General features: G+C 41.3%; 2 protein-coding genes across 9 annotated transcripts in view; one reads left to right on the top strand and one right to left on the bottom strand.

Moving 5' to 3' along the window:
* Positions 1-22,145, bottom strand: part of GLT1D1 (glycosyltransferase 1 domain containing 1) — a 134,228-nt gene that overhangs the window by 51,940 nt on the left and 60,143 nt on the right. The window contains exons 1-4 of one of the 7 annotated variants that reach the window (XM_087754380.1): positions 16,609-16,695; positions 16,297-16,419; positions 4,584-4,732; positions 924-1,029 (exon numbers count right to left, since the gene is read on the bottom strand). In XM_087754380.1, the coding sequence (XP_087610506.1) occupies positions 924-1,029; positions 4,584-4,732; positions 16,297-16,355 (314 nt within the window). In that variant the 5' untranslated portion in view covers positions 16,356-16,419; positions 16,609-16,695. The other 6 variants (XM_087754378.1, XM_087754382.1, XM_087754379.1 and 3 more) reach the window with 6 other exon arrangements.
* The window catches only part of SLC15A4 (solute carrier family 15 member 4), a 30,882-nt gene continuing 25,632 nt past the window's right edge, over positions 16,896-22,145 (top strand). For both annotated transcript variants that reach the window (XM_009474505.2, XM_087754377.1), the window contains exon 1: positions 16,896-17,540. In XM_009474505.2, coding sequence (XP_009472780.2) covers positions 16,971-17,540 — 570 coding nt within the window. In that variant the 5' untranslated portion in view covers positions 16,896-16,970. The remainder of the gene's footprint in view (positions 17,541-22,145) is intronic.

The raw sequence follows: 22,145 nt of genomic DNA, 5'->3' as shown, positions 1-22,145 counted from the left end.
CAATAAATTTTAATGAGAATATTCATACCTCCACTGCTAACAAAGATTTGTTATTTAAATAATCATATCTCCACCACTAACTCACCATTAACCACCTCCACTACTAAAGATTCACTATTTAAATACCAAATATCAGTCATTTCATGGCCAGGATAGCTCTGTACAAATGAGAACTGTATAAATATTGTCGGAGATACTTAGATGTGCATTTCTTTACCTAAGTCTCTGCAAATATAAGCAGTCTAAAATAATTTGGTAAGAAATTAAAACTTGATTGCACAATATTGTACCCATCACAAACACGTCAAATAAATCACAGTCAAGTTGCTACAGTCCACAGTTATACTAACCGTCAAAAGCTGTCTTTATAATGTCTACCCATAAAGCAGATTATTCTACAGAGCAATCTACTGCCAAATCCCAGGTTAAGTATTCTTGCTATTATTCTTCTCATTTCTTTTACCTGCCTTAGAATTTTATATCCTCATCACATGCATAGTTCTATCATTCAACAAAACAGTTATGATTCACTAGACAAAGCACAGCATTAGTTAGCAAGAGCACAGATTTCATTAGCTTTTAATGGGATTTGAGTGGTTCTGAAAATTCACAGCCCAAGAGACCAACTTTCAGCACTACCTCTGCCAATTCTTACATGGACAAATACGATGAAACGATTGTAACAGAGGAAATATAAAATGAAAAAACTGCATACAGACTATATTTTATGAAGACACTGTTCTACTTCCACCACTGAATCATAAAATAATATGTAGAGATCATAGGGATTTCAAGTGGTCCATCTTTTGTCCACTGGCCTACACATCTCCCAGTGATTCCAAGCATTTATGGAACAGTTCCTAAAAGATCTGCCATTACAAAAATACCATTTCCTGTCATAAACCTTCCACAGATGCTTTTACCTGGCTTCTCCTAGGACTGCTCCCATTACCCGATGTTTCTCTTTGCATTTGATATCTTCATTTACATCTGTCCCACCAAAGATGATTCCAAAAGGAATTCTGCTACCTGCAAAGCAATGACTACGATGAGCAGTTGACCAACATGTCAAGGTAATGACCAGAAGGGGACATTAAGAGTGAAAAAGTATATTGATAATACTGTATCACATACGTAAGCAAAAGCCTTTGAAAAAGAAACCTGGAGAAACTTGAATTTGTATGGTTTTGGCACTGAAAAAAAAGGTACAATAACTATGCACTTTCACAGCACGTCAGTCTGTTGTGCAGCTATGAGATTTTCTTTGCCTTTTCCATGCTTAGTAAAAACAGTCAGTTAGTGTTTACACTTGGTAGCCCACCAAACAGGGTATATATTTTAAATGTTATTCATATTTTAATAAGATGCAGTATTGCAAAGTTTGGTCCCAGATATCTAGCCTCAGCCACTCATTCACTGCCCCCTCAAGCATGCCAATACAGTGGCTTGGGTGACCACGCAGCAAAGTTGGTTACTGAATTTTTTTTTTTAAATATTCACTTCTGAAGCTGATTTTACTGCTACAAAAGATATAGATGGAGCCACACCATTGGAAAAGGTCACTGAATCAAATAAGGCAGTATATATGAACCTGCAGCAAAAACATTGTTTTGCCTAATTCCAACCCAAAAGATGGATCTGTGTTTATAATTGGTTGTTCCAAGACCTTCTGTGATCACCCAAGTTATGAAAGTTGGTTTAGGATGCCTTACAGTGCTCAGAACAGTAAAAGCAGAGGAAGGCATGTTAGCTGTGGGACAGTCTGTGCACGAGACCTTATCGACATTCAAATTTTATAGAGTATCAACAAAATTGTATATACCCTAGTGGTGTCTGCACTCTGGTAAAAGCCTAGTTTTGATACACGGCATCAGAATAAATTCATATTTGTGTAAGGATAAAGCCATCAAAACAAGGTAGTGTAGCACTTCTATGCTAACAGCAGCTAGACATAGATGGACAAGGCCAAAGACTACTTAGATGAAGTAGTAGTGCAAGATTCCTTCCTAATAGTATTTCTTTTCTGGGAGTCAGGTTATTTTTAGTAACTGACAAGTTACCAGTAATGTTCTCCCCTTAAACTAATCAAGATAGCAGACAATAATGTTTACTGTTGATTGTTTCAGCACTGAAATCGATTAAGTGGTCAGTTTTACACCACATTAAGCTAACAAATAACAGCCTCGTGCTAGCTAATTACTACATGCAGAACATAGTTTTAAATTCCAAAGGGGACTGCAGTTTTGCAAAAGAAACAGTTTCCAGTAAGACAGTCTACAAAACCTCTCATTAAGGTGACCAGTTTTGTGGATTTTGCAGATTTCTGTCAGCTGTAACAGATGAAGCCAAGGTTTCCTTCTGACTGTGAACAAGAATAAGCAGTCAGGCTGTATTGCCACTACACACTGTGGATCAAGAAAGGCAGAAAATATGCTTTGTCTTTTCCCTTTTGCTATCGGATGGAAAGGGAGAGAGATCAAGGACTCAGTAGACATCACTGTCCTCAGCACTGGACCAACAAGCAGGGCACTAGAGGTTACTGTGTTGATGGAGGTTCTTCCTTTTGAGGGATAATATAACCGACCTTGAATGTCCATGGCTGTGAAAACTACTGGTGACACTTCCTATAGCTACCCACAGTGTCTTAGTGGGTGGGGGGGAAATGGCAGGTTAAATTCAGTGAATTCTCATAATTAAAATTCATGGTTAAAAACAAGCGAATAAGGACATCTTAAAGCAAATGGTGAACAAAATAAATATGTTGATAAAGATAGAAAACATACTGTATGTTTCAAATTTATATTTGAAAATTAAGTGAGCTGTAAGATGAGGATTTATTAGCGTTGCTAATTTCCTCATTACTAAATGAAAGAACAAACAAAAAGAATGAAAGACTAATTGCCATTCTGGCTACTTAAAGACTTCCCTTCACATTTTCAGATATTATACTCTGAGGTTTGTAGATGAAGAAAATTAATGTGCACTATTAAAGGACCACAGCACTAATCTTCAAGACACCTACTTTCTGTAATACAATATAAAATATATGTTGGCATTCTAATAAATAAAAAAGTAAATAATTATTATGTCATCTATTATATGTGTTGATCATACATCTCCAACCATGCAAACAAAGTTTCCAGGATGAGGCCCAAAAGATTGGTAGTATGGTAGTAATGGTAGTATGACTGTAATCACTAAATTTCTTTAAGGCATTTCTTAATATAGGCTATGGAAAGACTAAATGTTACAAGAACCAGGAATACCCCCTGAATCACTTTTTTCCTTCAAGAAGTCTACAATAACTTTTACACTTTGACTAGGATCATCCCAGCAATTATACTAGTTACTGTCTCGCTTTTCACAGATTTCCGTTTTATTTTTCTTTCAGGTATTGCAGATGCTTTTTGGAACAGTGTGACTGACTTATTTAAATTACTGAGCTTTTGTAAATCATTCAAATATCAGGCTTTGTAGGTCACTTGCAATTTTGAAAAGCTAATAGCAACAGAATTCGGGCAATGCTACGCAACAAAACTGCAATAAAGTTTTACAGCAAACATTTAAAATCCAACCTTATTTTTTGCTCCTTAGCGAAAAAAAGAGATCGTTCTAAGACCTGCCATAAGCCTCCTCCAAAACAATTCTAGGTCTTGTCACAAAAACAATCAATCATCTCTACATTCCAACAAGAGAAGTCTTAATACATACGTTAGCAGAGATCATCTTACAGAATTACTTTTTTATTTGGATTCTAGGATCCCTACTGAAATCAGAGCTCCACTGTAACAAAAGATACACAAGCATGCCAGACATCAGAATTCATGCTTTCTGAAAGCCCACCAGCACAAATGGCAGGGGGACTTCTGAAGTCTGAAAACTAGCACAACACAACTTATACTGACATCTGATGAAAGTACCAAATTATATACCTTTCTCCAAGTGAATAGATTTGTACAGTACGAATGTGATCTCAAAAATGGATACACACTTGCAATTTCAGTAGGTGACAGTGTCTGTAATTTTGAAAGCCAGTGCTTCCAGTGTATCATTAATGGCAGGCTAAATTTTGTTCTACATGGCTAGATACAATAGAAAATGTTATTATTTGTCTGATAACACCCTGTCTCCTACAGTTTAGCTGGCATGAACAACATCTCAAAGTTATTTCATGTCCAAAAAACCCCGACTCATTTTTGAGCAGAAATATCAAATTAGCCTCTCTGCTTTCTTCTATCTGACCTCAGCTATATTTAGCCAAGCCATTGTCCTCTGAAAGAACACATTTGCTGAAAGTATCTTATTGTTAATATAATGCTCTTATCTTAATGTAGTTAAAGTACTTAATTATGAAATGCACTGTGTGCTTTAAAAGTACATTTATTTAGCTCTCTCCTCTCTGGATCCAGTCTCCCACAGAGAAAGATTTTCAGCATTTCTGAACATTTGTTGAAGTGGATAAACAGAATAACTACATTACGTATGGGTTTATACATTTACAGCCGTTTATAACTGTATTCATTCTCTTCTCTTTCAGTACCTTTTTAAGAGGTATTTTTATTGCAAAATAGAAAGAGGATTACCTTGCAGAAGTCTGCCTCCTTTATAAAGATGAATGGCCAGGGCTGCATCAAACTTCTCTGTTGAGGTTAGATTTGCTATTTCAGTTGGACTTTCATACATGAAAGCATCTTTAAGAACACAGATATGACCTGCAGCATGTAGATGATTCCTTTATTATCAGAACAAATAGAAAAAGAATAGAAAAAAGATACTATTAATGTTGTAGGCATGCCAGTATATTAAATAAGCTTAATCAAAATGTTTTTCCTTAATAATTTTTGCTCCAACATTCACCTTTATGCTAATTTTGTTCAAGCAACCATGGAGCTATTCACAAGGGTTTTTTTTTTTTCCTGGAAAACATTTGTTACCTTCACCACTGTGAAGCCACAGTCACACTGCCAAGCAACATAATCCACATCCATTTTAAGGCCCAAGCCTACAAAGTATCAATAGCACCTTTGGAAATCAGCAGAAGTGAAGTATGATCAGGATCTTTCCTGACAGAGCTTCAGCTTAATATGCTGAAAAGACTCCTTTTGAATTAAGCGTGTTAGACCTTGGTCTTAAAGATTCCCAGATCCTTGTTCTGGAGAAAGGCCACCGAGTGAAGAAAACACAAGTATGTCCAGCTAACTAATGCTATTAAAAATATAGACATGGGAAAAAAAAAAAAGAATACATAAATAAAACTGGAGAGTTGAAATTGTATTCCCTTTCTGTTTGATTGTGGGTTTAATTGCTTCTTGTCTTAGTTACCCATTTGTAAAACAGGCACAGGATAATTAAAGTGTAAGAAAAAAACTACACAAAAGTAATTACACAAACACTTTCACAGTCTTTTTTTAAAATCTCAATTGCTAAAAAGAAAAAAACAACAACAACAACAACAAAACCCACCTATTCTAATGTCAGCTTACCCATTCATCTTTATACACAGTGGTTCCTCATATTAAAACATTGAATAAAAGACTGCCAAAGTCAAGAAACTGATTGATTACAGAAAGCTCTACTTTAGGCATTTCACTGAGCTTTGTTTTAGTCTTTTCTTTTATACACTAGGCTCATAACTGCCCACCAAAACCAGAATCAGTTATCAATGTTTCAATGACATCAGCCAAAAAGCATGCAGGAGAAAATCTATGTTTTGATAGAAACTAGCACATTGCATGTGCTGACACATCATGTTTACGTCTTCAATATTACAAAGAGACCACAAGAATGTTTTCTGCTTATTACATATTGTTCCAGTTGATTTCTTTCTCCTAGCATATTAATTGTTCTGGCAGTAAAAACCTGCTAACTCAATAGCTTCTTGGATAATGTCAGCTCTTTCCTTTCCTGATCATTTCCTATCCTCCCAAGGAATGTAATTTTCTGTCCTGCAGAAGTTAGTCATTACTGCAGAAATTGGTGCTAAAAATGTTGTAAAATGTCTTGAGGCCTTGGAAGGAATGTATTAGCACTAGATCAGACAGAGCTCCACTGGCACAACATATGGTGCTATATTTCTTCCTTATTCTAAAAAGAAACTCATTTTACTTTTAACTTCACCGTTTGAAACAAGACCAATAAATTATAATAAGTACTAATAAATAATGAAATACAGCCAGACTGTAAGCTCCTTATTTACACTGTTGAGCAATTATTTACATCAGTTGTCCCATGAACTCGTACCACGTACCTGCTTGCCTCTTGAAAGAGGCTCTCAATTTATATCTAAATAATGATGCCCAAATCTCACAGCTGTGGAAAGAAAATCTCTCGGGCAAATACTCGGGATGCTCGTGCATGCATTCCATAATTTCACAGGTGCTCATTAAATACTCTAAAAGAATTCTGTCCCATCAGTATTCCAATTACCATAAATCACTATCATGTACAAGCAATATGTTTGCATATTACAATTAATTGGAAAATAACTCTCTCAGGACATCAGGAATCAAGAAACTCAGCTAGGAATTTCGATCTAAAGCATCTTTTTTTTTTTTTTTTAATATAATAGGAATGAATACTTTTCCTTTCCTCCACGGTTTCCACAGCTCCAAATCTCACAGCTGAATGACAGCTGTTTCTGCAGTAAATAGAGGGGGACTCCCTCAAGTGTTCCAAGGCTCAGAAATAGTGGATTACCTCTATTACTTCAATTTTTTTTCTACACATAATGACTCAGGAGCATGTAAAAAATTTGCGTACAGCTTAAGAAAGAAAAATTATCAAATTATTCCCAGAATAATTTGAATTCCCAGATGTAAAGAGGCCTTAATCCCATAAACATACTATTGAGTTCAATATGATTAGTCACAGGCTTCAGATTATGCATATATGGAAATATATGTGCATAGAAGCAGAGTTATTGGGTAGTATTTAAGTACTGAAATTTACAGTGATATTTTCATATTTTCTAAATGACTTTTCATCTTTATAACCAAAAAAAAGCAGACTATGATTTTCACACATATGCTGTTATCAAGGAACACGATAAGAGGGTGCTGCAAAGCTACTGCAGGAGATTTTTTTTGAAGGCTGATCTGTCTGTGAAGTCACAGATGTCCCCGAATCAAGCCAAGAGAGAAGAGATACATTACCCATATCTTTTCTCCTGGCAACTGTGTATTCACGTTATTTTGCCGTTTCATAAACAAATACTTTCTGAATGAAAAATAAAAATGAACATGTCTCCTGCTGTCTGTGAATCTAAGACAACACTGAAAATGCTAAATCTCAAGGCTACATTTTCTCTCTATCACAGTTTTGTATGTGGTAGATAAACTTCCAAGTAAGCGTCTCAACAACCAGTGATTATTGCTTGGATCCAGAATTTGCCTTGCTCTGCCATATCTCGCCCTTCTGCTGAAACTGCCATGGAAGCCAATGCCACTACTTGGGGAGAAAAATAAATATTTTTAAAATGGAGTTTGGCTGTCAGATTCCGGATTTCGGGTGTTTTGCTAGGAAGTAACCAAACAGGGAAAACTTCAGTCATTCAGTAAGTTTGAAACATCATTTCTCAGACTACATTATATTAGTCACTACTTATACTGTGATATTTATACACATCTGAATATTGGACAAAATATTTCCCAGCCCCACTGATCTTAGTATTCCGGGAATTCATCTTTTTTGTTGTATTTTTTACACTCTTTGGAAAGCATGAGGCTTATAAGTGAAACTTGTGTCTGCTCTGGATCTATACTGTATGCAGAGAGATACTGCTAAAAGGGACAACCCTTTTCTGACCCATTTTCACCTTATTAAAAATTTCTATAGAAAAACATTTTTCTCTAACACAACTATGAAATACCAGGTGACGTTTTATAATGTTTCATTGTTTATTTCCTACATTATTGATCACTACTGCTCACTTATCCTGGCTAGCAGCCCTCCCTCCTTCACCCTGAATCTGCAGTTCACAGCTCTTCATATACAGAAACAGTTTTATAGTTTCAAATACAGCATGAGTGAAGCTAAGACACAAGCGAGGTAAAAGTATCCTTACTTCTAAAGTATTACAGTTTTGAAACTTGCTTTATTTTCTGTGATGTCTTCATCTCAAAAACATTTATGTTCTAATTTTCAACTAATATTTCAATGGAATTACTTGCAGACAAAGAATGTTTGATTTCCAAAAAGTCCCTGGTAGGTAGATACACTGACACTTCTTGAATGGCACAAAATAGGCTTAATCCAAAAATATTAATTATCTCTTTCCCTAGGCTGTCTATTCTGTAAAGCAGCTATGCACCAACCACTGTTAAATCTATACAGCACAATTCAAAGCTTATTAAGTGAGCAGAGTCACTTCACTGCCTTTTCTGAAACTCGGCCAGAGCCGAATACTTGCAATTCCCACTGAAGCTGATCGAATTACAAGAGTTGAAACCCTGCTTGATCTTCTCTGTTTTCTCTGTGAATTATCTTAATTTTTGTCATACTTGTTAAAGCAAAGTATTCTTCATTTTATTTCTCTCTCAAACTTCTCCTTTAAACAACACAGACAAATTGTGTTGGCATGAATGAAGTATGAATAAAATCCAGTGTGAATAAGAACAGAAATTAAAAATGTGAGCAAAAATGAGGAGAGAACCCTTCTATCTCTATGTTCTGAAGTCAGTAACTGTCTTTGGAAGGACAAAATAACTCTGCAAAGTTTAATCCTGCCTTGTAAGTAGTTCCAGCCATGCAAAACATGTTGGGATGCAGTATACATCAAGTGCAGGCCACGTAAATGACTGTCTCTCAGTTCCAGAGGTGAAGGATGAATGCCTGCCTTGCAGCTGTCCTGCTCTGGGAATGGCCATGCAAACGGCAGGAATGCACCGGCACCTGTGCAAACAGACGTAGGTAGGTAGAAGACCTCTTATGATCTACCATGAAGAGAAGAGGATCTTCTGCTGTACGAGTGCTCTTCTGTGTGATTTTAATGGCAGCAGATAGGGTAAGACTAAATGGAAGAAAAGCTGGGGCTCAGAATTACTCCAATAAATGTCTAAGCTAAAACACAATTGTAAAGAGGAATGATAAGCATTATTGAATTTGTGGGTTTAATTCTCTTGCAGTTGATTACCTGGAGATTTGCCGAATGGCTATCTCAACCGTGCCATTTCAAATGAGAACTGAACCAATCTCTCCCTCTCCAAAAGATATTTACATATTGACGAAATACTTCATCTAAATCTTTCTAATTAACCAATTAATTCAAGATTTCTATTCCTCATTACTACCAAGTAATAAAAGATGAACGGAACATTTCAAGGGGTAGAGAAGATTCATTTATTTTCCTTCCTAACACCCTCTTTGATCTCATTTCTCAGGCTGAAGAATGACAGCCTAACCAAAGACGTTTGCTTAGTGTTTTATACTCATTGCTCATATTTTTTTAAGGTGATTAAAGATTATGCACACCAATACGAATAAAGCCCACAGCACATTCATTATATCACTTGTTTTAGCAAGCTGATTTCTAGCCAAATTAGATTCTGGTATCTTTGTCACCAGTTACTTTAAACTCAGGAAATGAATATCTTATTTATGAAAAGACGAAGCAGTTACAAGAACAGCTGTAATATCATAAACATAGTATACCCCGTGATATTAAGCCATAAAATTAATCTATGCTGGCACGTGTCCAATGTGGAGAGACAACCTCATTGTTTCATTTATACTTAACCAAAAGTTGCCATGGTTCAATATAAAAAAAAGATTGAACAAATAAATTCATAAGCATGTACACAGATACAATGGAAGCCAAATATTAATTGGAATATATATTTTCTGTGTATTAACACATATGCTACAAAGGTTACCATATGCACTTAACCTCCGGTATGGCAGATTAGTGCGAGAAGTGACATGCCCAAGCCTTGGGCCATACCTGTAGATTTATTTTTCTTTTTAAATGGCTTAAAGTCTTAAGAAAAACAGTATTAGATGGAAGTATCTGCGTAGGATGGTTTTAGTGATAGCTGTCACTCGACGAGCCTTTTAGTCAGGAAGATGGATTTAATTGCTGGCTAATACTCTTTACTTTTTTTTCCTGATCAGACTTTTTTCTTCCTGAATGGGCTCCTTAATATTATTACTATAAATGACATTTATGTTAGGTGATAAGATAGCAACTGAACATGACATAAGTTACTGACTCTCAAACACTATTTCTGTTAGAATCCTTTATCCACCTTTATTGTGAACGTGAATTAAATGGACCTTTCACTCATTATTTTCTTTCTGTTTGAAGGTCTATGTGCATGAGAAAGCAGCATCCACTTTATAGGGTATGCCTATAAAGCAAGAGGATGCTAAAGCAAGTTGGTGTGCTCTACTCAGATCACTGCAGATGTGTTCACATAGCTGCAGACGATTGCGTTAACATGGTAATATATTAAACCATTTGTCAACTGAGCTGTTTGCATCTCACCAAGTCTATGCCCTCTTTCCTACTAAAACACATTATCTTAGGCCACCATGCATGAGTCAGCTGGAGAAGGCTAATCAAAATTGCTGGTTACCGTGACTCACGTAAAGGCACCTTGCTAAACCACTGTGCCTCGATGCAGTATGCTCTCATGATCACAATCAATCTCAGTGTAGTTAAAATACAATTTGAAATAATCTGTGGACATTTGTTTGTCTGGCTTATTCAGGCTTAGTTTAACTAGAAATAATGCAAAACCTGCTTTCCACTAGATTACCTCTGAATGGCTCCACAGTCTAAATGTTTGACTTTCCTCAAAGTTGAACTGGAAGATGAAGGTAAGTGAATATTTAATTTGCAAAGGTAGAAGAAATAATCTCATGGAGGAAGAATGAGCATTGATGTCCCCAAGAATAACTAGTTTTGTATTATCCAGTAAGAGCAAAAAGTAAGAGATGAAAGCAAACGCAGAATGCCACACAAACCACCACAAATGAACTCTGTGGTGACATGTACAGGTATAAAAATGTGTATTATAAGAACATATTTGTTTTATCTCAACATTTTATTAATAATTATCATTTTAAAATACAGAAAACTTCAGCTTTCTCTGGTCTTTATGCTCCATTTGCTTTGTATCTTCAATGCCTGGGTGACTGACATGAGGCAGCAGTTATGTTCTACCACTGTCTTATACAATAGAGTAGCCCTGCACAAATCTGAGACTGAACGTGGTATGACACAACTAGTGTGAAAGCCTAAACAATGACAGAGGACTATTTCTATGCATAAAAGCGTGATAATATGTAGATCAAGGTTGGGAAAAACTTCTAATAGCAGAAGGCTACCCAAATAGATTCATCCTAAGAAAAACAACTAAACTGTGGATAACTCTTTGACAGGTAAGAAGCAACCAAGTCCTTATTTCGGGCCTCAAGAGGACAAAACCATTTGGAAATTGTTTGATTTTTACGATGACTTTTTTTTTTTAAACAAAGCTCACATGCACAGCAAAGCCCTCAGAAATGCTGTCAGCCACATCTTTTTTCCATGTCATAGAAAAAGTTAACCTGGGACTTATTTATGCAGTTCTGTTAGTCCAAACAATTTCAGAGCACTACAGATTCGTGTCCATCATCCCCATGAGCCGCATGTTGAATGCCCACAGCAAGGGCGCTAACTGGAGTAGCTCTTGCGCAACCGTTGCTCTAGCTCCAGTAGAGACCCTTATTTCAGAGCCCGGAGCCTACTGCTCTTCGCGTTGACTCCTCACCTTATTCTGGGTATTTCCCAAAGCGGGCAGCCCTTGGGAAATCCACAGCACCACTGACAGGGGTTGGGCAGGGGCTGTGTGGGGCGGCTGGTGAGGGGCTCTCTGCTCTTGGCTTCTGAGCCTGGGTCACCCTGCAAGCGCAAACTGCTCCTGTGCCAGCAAAATGCCCTGAGCAGAAAGGTCTTTTGTTTGGCTTTTGGGTTTTTTTTTTTGGAGGGTGGGGAACCCCTCGGCTCCCCCTCTCCCTCACTCCCCAGTAGCACGGGCAAAGGGAGACAGGTTTCCCAGACAAAGCCGCAGCAAAGCCGCAGCGGGGGCCGCCTCCCCCGGCCACAGGCTCGGCCCCACAGCCAGCAGGCCCCGGCGCCCCTGCGAGCGGCGCACCCACCCTCCGAGACGCCCCGCCGCGGCGCTGGGCCGCCCGCCCCTCGCCCGCCCCCGCCGCCTGCCAGCCAGGCGGCTGCGGCGGCAGAGACACCGCCTCCGTGCGCCAGCGCGGGCGGCGAATGGCGGGCGGCCCCGCCGCCCCCCGCCCCAGCCCCGCGGCACCGGCCCCCAGCGCGGAGCCCCCTCTGCCCGCCGGGGAGGGCTGCGGCGGCCTCAGCGTGAGGGGCCGGCAGGCAGGAGCGGCGGCGGGGATCGCAAGGGGGGAGCGGGCAGGCGGCGGGGCCGCAGGCGGCGGGGCGGCGGGGCGGCAGGCATCCCCGGCCTCCCCTGCTCGCGGGGCGGCGGGGCACTTACTGTATCCTGGCCGCGGTGGTCGCGTTGCCGGTCTGCGCTCGGAGGCACGCCAGCAGGAGCAGCCTCATAGCGGCCGCTCCTGCCCGCCCCGGCGGGATCCGCCTCACTGAGGGGCAGCGCCGCGGCCGCCGCCTCCTTCACCTGCCGGCGGCCCGGGCGCGGCCCCGCCGCCTCCCGGAAACAGGGCGGGGAGCGGGTGTGCAACCTGCCGCGGCCCGGGCCCCGCGGAGCCCTGCCCCGAGGGCGGCAGACCCAGACCGTGAGGGGAGGGCCGCGCCCTCGCCAGGTGTCCCTGGGCAGAGGGCACTCGACCACAGAGCCAAGCTCCCGGTCTTGCGCCAGCAGGTCTGGGTGCCTTCCACCCGCCCCCAAATAGCGCTAAGTGGTTTCATTAAACAGTCACAAAGGTGATGTGCTCAAATCGTGGCCTCGGAGAAGCCTTAAATTGTTGGTCGCACAAGAGAGCTCCTGAGAAGAACACCAGGGCAAGGCTGGTATCAGCCAGCATCTCCTGAGGCAGTTCCCCAGCTACGCCGCAGCCGCCATGTGTCTCCCAAGATGGAGGCGGTTCCTATTCAGTGCAGGAATGGACAAAAAACTAATTGTGGATCAGACGCCAACAACCAGAAAAGCCAGGACAATGTGCAGGTCCAAAGAACGAGGCAATGGGGCAGTCAAAGACCACGCGATGAAGCAGAGCCAAAGGTGTGCGAGACCAGGGGAAAGCTCTGGTGAGGAACCGCAGCCTCCACAGCAGCAGGCAGAATCCAAAGATGCAACAAAGCAGGGAAGAGAAAAAGGAAGAGCCTGAACTCAGGACCAAGAAAACTGTATCCCAAACGATCAAGCCAGTCTTCAGGAAAAACCCCAATTATTATCAGAAACACAGTGGCTAAGATCAGATGGGTGGGGCAGAAGCAGTAAGACTGAGAGGCCAGTTTAGGGAGTCTGTTGGGAGACGGATAGGGACCAGGTGGCTTACTGTAGATATACACGGCCTTCAACTTGATTCAGCATTTTGTAAAAACATGGACAGCGTGTGCAGAACATTTGTGGCCAGATGAGGAGGGCTTGATCTAACAGAAAACTCACTTTTTTGCTTGTATACTTATAACCTGGTCTGGTTCCCTGATGTAATTCACCATAGGGCCACAGGGATGCCTATGTTTCCCCAAGGCTGTAGAAGACAGGGAAAGGTGGACTGCAAACTGCAGTACCTGTTTATTGTAGCTTAAGTTACTCTTCAAGTCTCCATGTCAGGTAGAGGGAGAAAAATATGCCACATACAGAGAAAGACTCTTAAATTTAATAATTTTTAAAATAGTAGTTCTTCAGATAACTTGCGTGGATCTCTGAGGATGACAGGTATTCAGGAATTGAGGGTTTAGAAGTGATAAAGATATATATTGGGGTGTATTCTGGCAAATTGTAAGCATTTTGGTAAGCTGGCTCACGTTTTGCTAATGGGTCTTCATGCTGCAGAGCTATGTTCAACTGTATGCTGAGTTATCACTTAGCAATAATTCAGCACAACATTGTTCAGACTCTTTTAAACTCCATCCAAACTAAAAAAGGTGGCTACAACTTAGAAGAGCAACAAATCTCGCATAAATGCTAAAAATAGCATAAATGCTAATTGAAGGGCAGGCAGGACCAACCTATTTTCATAACCATTTTAGAAAGCATTTCTGGTATGAAATCCCAGCCCAATTGAAATTTAGAGGGCTTTTGTCAATCCGGCCAGGATTCTAGCCTTGAAGTTTGTTTCACTGTAAGTGGCCTGTATGAAGCACGTTTGGGCTTTTGAGAGCACTTAACCACCCTCAAATCCAGCACCAGTCATCTCTGTTAGTCACCGCTGCCCAACTGTCTAACAGACCTGTAATGTATCACACAGACTGCACGAAGGTTATGCAGCTGACTTTCTGTCTCCTGATACTCTGCTACTCTATATCCTTTCCCAACAGACCCTCTTTCTGGTTCCAAGATCTCCCCCATCCAGCTGCTGTCCAGCTGCATCGCGCCACAAAAGGTTGGCAGCGTGCGTGCCAACCAAGAAACACACCTTGCCCTGTTGCTGCAGCCCTGTACCTAAAACAGCCTACGCAATCCAAAATGGGGACATTCCCTCATTGCACGGCCTTAAGCAGGATATGTGACGATGCTCAGAAAGTCATGTTTGGGGTTAAAAGGAAGCTGCAGTTTTGGTATCTGGATGGGATCCCTAATTACAAATAGCTTGGTCATTGCAACTTTTCACTGCTGCGAGCTCTAAAACCAGACAATATCTATCCAGCACATTTAGTGTATAACACAAAAAAGACAGAAATGCAAACATGAAAGTAAGACAAGGCCTGCTCCATCAGACAAATGAGGAAACTTAACCAGTCATCTAGGAAATAAAGAGGAAATAAAGGAAACATTCAAAGAGGTCTTAACATATATTACTATTTATGGTAACTCTGTTTTTTATGCTATATAGGCCTTGACTGACAAAATTAAAAATCTCTAAAACTTTGCAACATTAAGTATTGTGTCTTTGAAAACATGTACATGCACTAATGTATCACTGTATAGAAATAGGTGCATTCATTGTATTCAAAGAAAGGGTCATGGATGTATCTTAATGAAGTTTTAAATATACTGTAGCTACGTTTTCTTGTTTGGAAGAAAATTAAAAATCACCTTCCTGAAGCTGCTATACTTCCAGAGAGAATGTTCAGGTTATAACGGGAGCTATTGAATTTTAGTGAGAGTACCTACTTCTCAATATCTGAAGATTTAAATAACATTTTATAATGTACATTTCAAATACTATTCAGCATTGCAAGGTGTTTGTAACAGTGGTTGGGTAGGCCAACACAAAAATCTCACCACATTCACGAAGGTAAATTATGAAGGGCCTAGGATGTGATATTTGCATATATTAAAACACACAATAACGCAAAGTGTGCTTAATTATTTTGTAGTCTCTAGCAAATACTACTAGACCCCTTAAAAAATGTAATCACAATATGATATACTGTACTAAGCTGGGCAAAGCTGAAATGTAATTTTTTAAATTACACAATCAGTCATGTTATAGTAGTTCACAAAGAGAGATCTCTGTACAGCTGGCTGCATTGTCCTCATTGTGCTTTGTCGTGAAATTTAACTAGTTAAGAGAGCAAATATATTTAATGAGTCATTTTTATGGCATATGTTATTTACAAAGGCCTGTCATTAAATGGATATATTTACTTTTACAAGCATCGCTTGCTCAATTACCAATGCTGTTCCAAAAATTTTAAGTCATACCTAGATGTTGGGTGTAACTATATGATGTCAATCAATTTATCTTTTTCATTGAACACGCACAACCAGAAGTATCTTTCCCACTTTGTTCTGGCCAAAAATATGACTTTAAGATCTGCTGTTGAAGACAATCATGTACTTTCACAACCTTTACCTCAACACATGTAATGGAACAAAAGAACGCCTTAGGCCCCCGATCTTGCAACCACTTATGTGTGTTTTCTCATTTTAATCACGCACTCTGTTCCATTCAAATCAGAGCCTTCATTCTCCACACGTACTTATGGCTTGTACCACTGCAGGTACACCTCAGATACACCCAACGTCAACCACCACGCATCCAGCTGGTGCTCTCCCACCATGCCGGCTCCCGAATCGCGGTGCAGCTCCGCACGCTCAAGGCCTGCGTCTGCTCCATTGACCAGGGGCAGCACAACACGGACAAAAAGAGGAATTTACAACACAAATTCTTTTTTTTTTAGGATGGCCGTTTTACGGGGACAATCCTTACTTTTGCTTTTCCGACTGAGGAGCTGAGTAGGCAAACAAACCACATTTTAATTTCGCCATCGTTGTTACTGCTGGATAAACCTCAGGAAAAAATGAGGGCGGCTCATGGAAGCCAGCGCTGAACCTGTATCGTTAATAAAGTCACACAGCTCCATTTAATGCCTAAAATGTCATTCCCAGCCTGAACCAATGCACAAAATAACCATAAAATCAATTTTCCCTGCTGCAGCCTCCCCCCCCCCCGCCCTCTTTACCCGGCCAGGCACCCTAATGGAAGCGGCGAGGGAAAACCTGAGGGGAGAAAGCTCCGCACCGCCGGAGGTGTACCCAGCCCCGCCTCGGCTCGCTTTGGCTCAGCCCCGGCGCTGAGGAGGCGGCCCGCGGCCTGCCCGGCCCGGGACCCCGCACCGCCGGCGCCTCCCAGGGCCCACCCCGCAGCTTCCGGCCCGCCATGCCCCGCCCCCGCTAGCCCCGCCTCCTCTCCCCTCGGTCGCCGCTCCCTGCAGCCCAGCCGCCCACGTGATGGCGCTGCCGGCGGAGCGACGGCGCCCTCAGCCAATGGCGACGCGCCGTCCCCCCCGTAGGCGGGCCGGGCCGGGCCCCGCCGCGCGACGGCGGCGAAGTTTCCTCAGGGTGGGCCGGGGAGCGCGGCGGGGCCGCGGAGGAGGCGCCGCCATGGAGGAGGCCGAGCCGAGCGAGCGCAGCCCCTTGCTGAGCAGCGGGGAGCGCGGGCGGGCAGCGAGCAGCGCTTTCCACGGGCGGAGGTTGGCCTGCGCCGCCGTGCTGCTGGCCGAGCTGCTGGAGCGAGTGGCCTTCTACGGCATCACCTCCAACCTGGTGCTCTTCCTCAACGGGCCTCCCTACGGCTGGGAGGGTGCCCAGGCCAGCCAGGCCCTGCTGCTCTTCATGGGCATCACCTACCTGGTGTCGCCTTTCGGTGGCTGGTTGGCTGACGCCCTCCTGGGGAAGTTCGGCACCATCCTGCTCAGCATGGCGCTCTACCTGCTGGGCATGCTGGCCTTCCCCGTCATCGCCGCACCGCACACCCGCCAGGGCCTCTGCGGGGACATCCCCTTGTTCCCCATAGAGAACTGCTCCTCTCCGGCGGCCAATGCCACCGTGGCGCCTTGCTCCCAGGTGGGAGCCACCCGCTACTGTGCCACCGCCACCTTCGTCGGACTGGTCCTCGTGGGGCTGGGCGTCGGGTCGGTCAAGGCCAACATCACCCCTTTCGGGGCAGACCAGGTCAAGTATTATTTGGCAGCTGCCAAATCGTTTGTGGGTGCTGATCTGAACCAGGGGATGGCTGTCAGTGGTGCAGAGGGGCTTGCTTTGGTGGGATGGACAGTGCACCAACTGATTCACATCTCCATAGGTGTTAAGTCTCAGAGGGGATCAGATCATCCAGCCTTGTTCCCTCTGTAATGCAAGCTGTTAAGTTGTGCCCTGTTTGATATAATTTTGGTGTCTGTGTGGTGTCTGATCTCTTATGACCCTTGGTTTCCTCATAGCCCTGCCTTAGGTGCGCTGCCTGATTTGACTAAGCCATCACCATCTTGAGGTGTTTGGTTGAATGCTTAATGGCCACTAAGTGGATTGTTAATTGTCCTCCATTGTGGAGTTTGTACCCAGTTAATTTGACCTCAGAGCTCATCAGGTGAAATATCTGATACACATTTTAGCTTTGACAAAGATAGCATGGGCCTTCTAGGGCAGTGGTCAGAGGCCTTTATCATCCTGTGATAAATGAAGGCTAGAGAACAAACAGTTCTTTATGCTTTAGGTATTCTCTGTGTACTGCACTGTGCTTTTAAGTGATATTTTTGTGCAGGCTAATGTTGTGCCAGATGACGGGTGGGAAGATGCTCTCAACATGGTAAACATATTACCTGTGCTGTTCTCATAAGGACATGTCGTGTCCAACGACCTTACTCAGATCCACTTCAGTGATATCATTTATTGGATCATCACTGCAGAACCAAGTGGCTTTACAGAAGATATTTGAAAGGCAGCTCATAGTTCAGTATCAACTGGAATGCAGGGTTGCATGTATTTTTTTACAATCCTATGCTAAGGTAGTATGCTGACTGTGGATGTTGAATTGGAGTATAATTTCTGTTTTACAAATTGAGAATTTCAGATGCTTAGATACTGAGCAGCTTTTCTAACCAAACCGTTCTTGATGACAAAGCAAGGAACATGCCTCCAATCCAGTTGCATGTCTGTTTCCTGGCCCATTGAGTTCTGGTTAGTGCAGGTATCAGAAATGCCATGAAATTCTTTGTGAGAGGTAGGATCTACCGCAATATCTTTGCCAAACATACCTCTGGTCTCTGCTGTGCAGTTTACATTTGTCACTCTTTGGCATTTCATATATTATAAATTCTGGAGTTCCGGGTGAAAGGCAGTATATAAATGTAAAACATTATTATAGCCTAGGATTGTGTGTCCCCAGTGTATTGGTTCTGTTTAAGCCAGCATGAGCCCATCAAGTGAAATAGCTTTAATATGACTTTATCTTGTAAGGTGTTTTTCAAAACTGACTGCTTATCCCCAAAACACTTTATGAACGTTAAATATAAGAGATAAATAATGGCAGGAACAGAGCAAAAGAAGAACCATTGCCAGTGGAAGTGTAGCTGTTGTAGCTGGATTTTTTAAAGGCTTTCCCCCCAGGATTTCACGGAAAGCAGTTTTTGGCTAGGTTTGCAGATAATTCACAGTGATTTATGTAGGGTGAAGCAAAAGAAATACTCCTTTCTGGTTCATAATAATCAGTAGAGCTCTGCTGAGGACTGAATTTTTCCCCTTCTCTGTTTTTCTCGCTTATCTATTGTTAAATATATTACAGCATACCACTTACCTGGTTGTGCAGTTCTGGGCCCTCTTGGGTGCCTTCTCCCTGCATAGGAATGTAGCAAACTGCTGGGTAGATGGATGTGTATTGCTGAGAATAAGGTCCGTCTCCCGGAGTTGCATTCTTGGGAGGCCAGAATACAATGCAAACATGTTTTGGCTGGATGTGTGCTGATAAGATTTGTCCTCTTTCCCTTAAATACAGAACAAAGGAAAATATGAATTGCATATCGTGTACTTTAGCTGACGTGAACCACCTTTCAGATATTTTTAATTACATTTCATTGCAGATCTCTTAAAAATTACCATGCAAATTTTTCAGTTTTAATGGATGATCTATAATTCGGGTGGAGAACCAAAATATAATAAGGATTTTTTTATTTAGACTTAAGGAATCATTTTGTGGAAAATTGGCAACTAAATTCCAATACTTACTTTCCTCTGAGGTTAAAAACATGTAGTTTCTTAATTTCTGTTAAATGGATGCTTTTAGAAGTGCTGTTACAAGTGACTAAGTAGACAGCATAGAGTAACTTTTGCCTGGCAGCTTAGCAAAAAACCAGTTACTGCAAACTAGGTATATAGCAGCTTTACTTAACTGTGTTTATAAGTAAGAGCTGTTTTTCTAGAAGTTGCAGATTGATCCGTTGTACAGGTCTAAATCTGAACTGATGTTTCTCAGAATAGTGTTTATCATCATGTGATGGGTATAACCTGGCACTTTCCAGTTCCCCTTTTCAGCGCGAGGGTTTTGCAGTCACTTCCTGTTCTGTGTAGCAGTTTATGACTTTCTGTAGTTAGGAAACAATATGACTATCCCTCATTATTGTGAAAGCTGGCTTACCCTCAACGTCGAAGCCAATGTTAGTAGTACTAACTACTGACATTGTAGTTAGTACTACAATGTAGTACTAACTGATCTTGTTAGATCAGTTACAAGCTGATCTTGTATCAGCTATAACCATTGTTCTAATTATAGATGAATCTGGTTTGGGGTTAATGGTGATTAGAGGTGCTAGTTTTAACCCACAGTGTAATTTCTCTCTCAATTGCTATCATAGTCATTAGATCTATCAGTGCATAACCTGCCAAAAATCTTCTAGCTTTGCTAAAACCATTGTTGTTACAGTAGCATCGCCAGAGGCAGGACGCTATTGGAAACTGTTGGTGTAAAGACGAGTTTAGAGTGATTTTCAACCTTTACTTATTTATTTGTAGAACTTAGATTTTCGAGCCTTTGGGGAAGGATGGGGGACCATGTATAAAGAATTGAAGGTCCCTAACTGCAAGTTACTTTTTTGTTGTTGTTGCTGCTGAACTTCTTAGGAGACTGTGGACGTCCAAGACTCTGCAGATAACAGTTTGAAAACTGAAGTTGTGGCATTCACATGGGCAGTACTAATTTGTTTCTGTTTCCGACAGAAACAGAATAGATATGACACTAGTGAGAGGAAGCAGACTTTAAATGTGGACTGGCCAAATTTTAGTGTAAAAATTTGAAATTATGTAGCAACTGAGTAGTACTGTATAGCTCTGTTATGGAGCTCTCTCCAGATGCTCTGAAAGAATAACTGGTGTCTGTAGTGATGGATTAGAAGGTCAGAATTCTGTAAGAGTAAATTTGACTGCAGGAAACTGTTAGCGTTGCTGTTTCTTTTGTAGGCTAAAGATGAGGGCAAGCTTCTACATTTCCATCCTTGCTCTGTTGTGTGACTGCTCACATAGTTTGCTGGGATAAGTTTAGGGGGTTTTGTTACATTTGTCACTTGTGACTGTCAGTCGATTGCAGGAACGAGTGAAAACTGCTAATGTCAGTAACTTTTAAATAATCTTCTTTTTCCTTTTATGTGAGTCAAATAGGAGGTCATAGCTTTGGACCTGTCATGATGTGAAGAGGGAGAGAGGGAAGATTATGACATACTAGAACTGTGAAATGTTGGGGTTTAGGAAATACTTGAGTTCGTTAGCAGATGATGCCAGAAATCAGATGTCACAGTGGAATGGTAGGCACCAGATAGGCACTGGCTGTGGCAAAAATAAGAAATCCTGTGGATAACTCTTTCTTTGAAACGGACCTAGCTGTAGACAACTAGCAAATTTCTTTGTGACAAAGCAAAGCATCTAAACACAGGAACTATGGAGAAGCAATGATGCTTGTATAGATTCTTGGCTCTTTACATAAAAATCAGGAGAATCTAATAGAATCTTAATATTTGAGCTGTGTAATATTTTTGGTTTCAAGCTGTACAAACTGCTTTGGTTAGTACTTGGATCATCTCCTAAGAAAGGTGTTGGTGTTGAAAAAGCCAGGGGAGGGATAATTCAGCAAGTGATCATCTTTTTTTTTAAGTCAGAATGAGGTCTAAGTATTAACTTCAGGGACAGCGGTGCTGTGGAAGTTGCTGTCAGTCAGATATTTGTAATGACTTTTCATCAGGTGTTGTAACTAAAGATCTAGTTATTCTTTCTCTCTTTGTTTTAGTTGTGTTTAAAATTTTGTTCTGATTGTAAGATGTTAACCTTACATCCTAAATGAGTTTAGAGTATTGCAGTGCAAGGTTACACAGCTGATGTGTCCTCTGCTGAAAGTGGCTGTAAATAACTTAATGATTACACAGTTCCCATAACATAGTGTTCCAGGCACTCAGGATTCTTTACTACAAAAACTGGTCATAATTACATCTCATCTGACTGTAATCAGTCTGATATAAGTGTTTTGTATTAGAAATTTTGATTTTGAGAACTATTCCTTTACTGTTTTTAAATCCAGTATTGTGTAGGTCCCAGCTGTAAAACTCAGAATGTCACTGTGCTTTTCTTTTTGCATTTGGATTAACTATATGTAAAGGATAGTTATCAGATATATCAAGAAAAGCACCTTTTGGACTGTAGAAAAATCAAGTGTTAGTTTAGATTTTCTTTTGCAAAACTCAGGTTAGATGTCTTGAAAGTAGCAAGATTATTTTATTTCCTCTTTAGAGGCCCACCTGAATG

Source organism: Nipponia nippon, unplaced genomic scaffold, assembly GCF_047370975.1.
Source record: "Nipponia nippon isolate SJK-2023a ecotype South Korea unplaced genomic scaffold, ASM4737097v1 scaffold_18, whole genome shotgun sequence".
Taxonomy (NCBI): Eukaryota; Metazoa; Chordata; class Aves; order Pelecaniformes; family Threskiornithidae; genus Nipponia; species Nipponia nippon.
This window is presented reverse-complemented; position numbering and strand designations above follow the sequence as displayed.